At 38.0% G+C, this 3,881-nt stretch overlaps 1 protein-coding gene across 1 annotated transcript in view; it reads right to left on the bottom strand.

The window, feature by feature from the left end:
• The window catches only part of VEZT (vezatin, adherens junctions transmembrane protein), an 82,120-nt gene that overhangs the window by 28,920 nt on the left and 49,319 nt on the right, over positions 1-3,881 (bottom strand). Inside the window, exon 4 of the mRNA XM_042781688.1 lies at positions 2,301-2,390. Coding sequence (XP_042637622.1) covers positions 2,301-2,390 — 90 coding nt within the window. The remainder of the gene's footprint in view (positions 1-2,300; positions 2,391-3,881) is intronic.

The following is a 3,881-nucleotide window of genomic DNA, read 5'->3' as shown; positions in this document are numbered from 1 at the left end:
TTGAACCGCCAGCCTTCTGGTTAGCAGTCAAGTACCTTAGGCACTATGCTCCCAGAGCTCCTAATACTTACATAGCTAACAAAATTTTAAATGTGTCATAATCAAGGGAAAGAAGTTAAGCAATCTTACCTCAGAAGGTAAATGGGCAATTCCTTGTTCTGTTACTAGTAAGCTATTTCTGACATTCATACTTCCTACAATTCTCCATAATATAGGCACAAAAGGGATGCATAAAGAAGGTGACACTTTTAGTGAAACATGATATGAAGTATGTTGCCAATGGCAAGGAATCAAGAATGAAAAGATTAGGACCATGCAGACTATCATTCACCTACAGAAAAACATATATGCATCCATATACCTTACCAGAGTCCTAGTATCACTGAAGAATGAGGATGACTCCACCTGGATAGAGATGATATTCTACGCAGATGGCAAGACTTCCTTGACCTTCTTAACATACCTTTCACCAAATATGAAACCCTGAATAACAAACTGGCCAATATGGATTGCTAAAAATGTAATTTTAGCCAGTCAAAGTATAATAATACTCAAGCTAAAAGCAGTATAATAAAGAAAAGAGCATGGTCTGGAACCAAGAGATCTGGGTTCAAACTATAGTTCTATCACTTTCTAGCAGAATATTCTTCAATGATTGACTTAATAAGCATTCTTACACCAAAATGAACTATCTGAACACCTGGGACTTTCTCATTCATAAAATACACTATATTGTTGTGTGGATTACCAAATCAGAATGTGAAAGAACTTTGTAAACGATCACTATACAAATATTAATTCACAACAATTCATCTTAAGGTCTTAACGCCAGCTCAGGATCCTGAAACTTACTTGTAACCTGATTGTATCTCAGGGAGCCGTGAGAATTTATAACCTTAATTTCTTAGCTATACTATCTGGATTTTATATTGTTAGGATACAAAGGTTTAGTATTCTCCTTAGGGTCAGGAGTCAAATATTTATCAGCAGAGAACAGGAAAAAATGAAAGCCTCACAGGAATCACAAAGACCCTCAATGTTGACTATTTCAAGTTGCGGTGAATTGCTTGATATGGTCCTTCTAGCCATTGTCCTCCATTCTGTGATGTTTTGTAAATCCCATTATCAATGCCTATTTGGGGTGGTGTGGTAGTTAAGATCAGGTATCAACTTGGCTGGGCAGCTGGTAGTAGTCATTCCCTATAATGACTGGCAATCAACTCTGTGATGGGATTTAGGTTTTTTCTGTTGGGGCAACACAGGTGGAATGTATCTTGAGTCCTGCCTTGCTGGAGGGTATAATTCAAATCACCACCCTTAGCTTCCTTGAGGGTTTACCTACAAATCTCCTGGGAAGGTTTGCCCTCCTCTTGCTCCGGTTCTGTGTTTTGGCTCATCGGTTCTGTGTTTTGGCTCATCATCATCTCACCCCTGGATTTGGGACAGCAGCCGTCATCTGATCTGTTGATTGAGGTTCATCAAACCCCGAGAACTGGGAGGATCCTCCAGACCCACTCACGGACCTGGGACTCGCCAGCTGGCCAGCCTCCACCACTACTACGTGAGATGATCCCTTGGGTGTCTGTGAGTTCTGTGAGGCATTACAGTGAAATACAGAACCCTAAGACTGGGAGGAGGAGGAAGAGGAGGAGTTAATGTCTGAAATAATGGAGTGGCATGGTAGTTTGGACATTTGGGACATCTTTAACCTCCGTCTCATGGGGACTGGCCTTGTGCTGATCTTTCTGAGAGAAATTGTTCAAGCACAAGTCTTTGGGAAATTCTGTGATTTCTCAGTCCCACAGGACCAAACATCACATACCATGTTGTCAGAGAATGGCAGATTAACAAAATGAATAAATGAGAGAGGAGCCACTTTTGATTTTGTCTCAACTCAGTGATCAGAACCAGTAGCTAGCTGCCTCCAGTCAATCACAGGGTTAAGGATGCAGACAGTCAATTTCCAGAGTGAAAAAGGAGAAGATCCCACTAATATATTCCCTTTCTTGTTGAGAAGAATACCTGCCAATGGAGGATGATGGTATTAATAAATCAGTAAGCTAACAAATAAGGTTTCAATAACTATAAACATTACATTCTAAGTTGTTAATAACCTCCTGTAGGAGCTATGAACACAAATCAAAAAATTATTTCATAAAAACAAAACAATTTCCCTAGTTATTACAGAATTTCTAATTAAAATCAATCACTGCTCAAGTAACAAAGCAAATTCTCGTTCATCAACTCTCTCACTAATAAAGTGAAGCCCCCCAAAAAGAAGTAAAATGCACACTACTCACCAACTTGTGAAGTAAGTCATCTTTCTTACTGCACTGAGAAAATGAAATCCAACTTTTGATCGTTTCAGCCACTTTTAACAGGATGCTTTGCTGAAGGAGATGAATGACATTGTATGTGATTATTAAACCAAACAAACAGGAGGAAAACATGAAACAAATCATAATTTTTATCAGAAAAAGAAAGAAAAGTAAATCAGCCAGATGATGCGCTTTGCCTCTTTATTAGTTCTCAAATCTAGCTGCACAACAGAATCACCTAAAGACTTTAATGAGAAACACTTTTCTGGGTGCCCAAACTGAAGATTCTGATTTTAGCAGGTTTTAGGTGAAGCCTGGAAATCCGATTTCTAAAGAGCAGTCAGGCGTACTGATATACCCCATTTATTTTGGGACCAATATACACTATCTACGTCAACATGATGATGCTATTAATTTGACAGTATATATGCTCCGAGTTCTCAAATATGAAGAACGTTTCATTCCACAATACTAACACAGAAAGATATTTTAACCCATTTTAGAAAAACTGTCACATATTAAAACAAAAAGTACATTATTATTATTACTGAATCAACCAAAAATTTAATTTACCATAATAGCCTATTCGTCGAGCATACTATTAAAATGGAGATTTTATTATATATTATCTTTTTTTCCTAATTTTCACCTATCTGCGATGGATATGCACTGATTAAGGTTACTGAATAGTTAAAATTTATCAAAACCAAGGTAATATATTTAACCATATTTCTGGTACCCATTCAACAGAAACATTTGAATAACTATTATATCCCAGGTAATGCAAAGAGTCACAGGAACAAAGATGAATACACAAACTAATCTTTTCAAAAAAGCAATGTAGAAGAGACAGTGTAATTACAAACAATCGTAAAGTTTAGACAAACACGTGAAAAGTGGACATTGGAGAAGAGCTAACATTGGAGGTTAAGCCCTAAAAGATGATTAGAAAATTAACAACAAAAGAGGAAAGTACACCCTAGGCAAGGGGAACAGGATAAGCAAAAGTAGAGAGCCAGGTAAGTACTTGCCCTGCAGATGGTGGCACAGTGTGTTAAGGAAATGATCTGATGCAAGAAAGGAATAGCAATGAAGTTAAAAAGGTACAAGGAGATAGGACCTTGGTCTTAATTCGCATGATACTTTACACTTTATCCTGTGGGCTATAAGGGGCTACCCAAAGGTTTTTATGTAATAAAGTGAAACACTAAAAGTCAACATTTTAGAAAAATAGTTAATAGTGCTGAAATTCTATCAGCAAAGAATGGCTGGAGAGAAGTCTGATTAGGAGGTATTTTAATAGTCCAGCAAAAGCCCTGAACTAGGATAGCAAAAATGGCAGTGACTAAAGATTAGATGTAAGAAACACAGAAGTTGACTTTGACATATTATTTAGTGACCAAATCATTGTGGGAGTGATGGGGAAATGGTAAGATAATTTGTTGTTGTTGTTGTTGTTGTGTGCCGTCGAGTTGGCCCCGACTCATAGTGACCCCTCCTTGGGTTTCCGAGGCAGTATCACTACGGAAGTAGGATTGCCCAACCTTCCTTCCGAGGAGTGGC

Source organism: Orycteropus afer, unplaced genomic scaffold, assembly GCF_000298275.1.
Source record: "Orycteropus afer afer isolate SDZICR_OR568_19922 unplaced genomic scaffold, OryAfe1.0 scaffold00151, whole genome shotgun sequence".
NCBI classification, from domain to species: Eukaryota; Metazoa; Chordata; class Mammalia; order Tubulidentata; family Orycteropodidae; genus Orycteropus; species Orycteropus afer.
The sequence above is the reverse complement of the archived record's forward strand: the minus strand, read 5'-3'. Positions and strand labels throughout refer to the sequence as shown.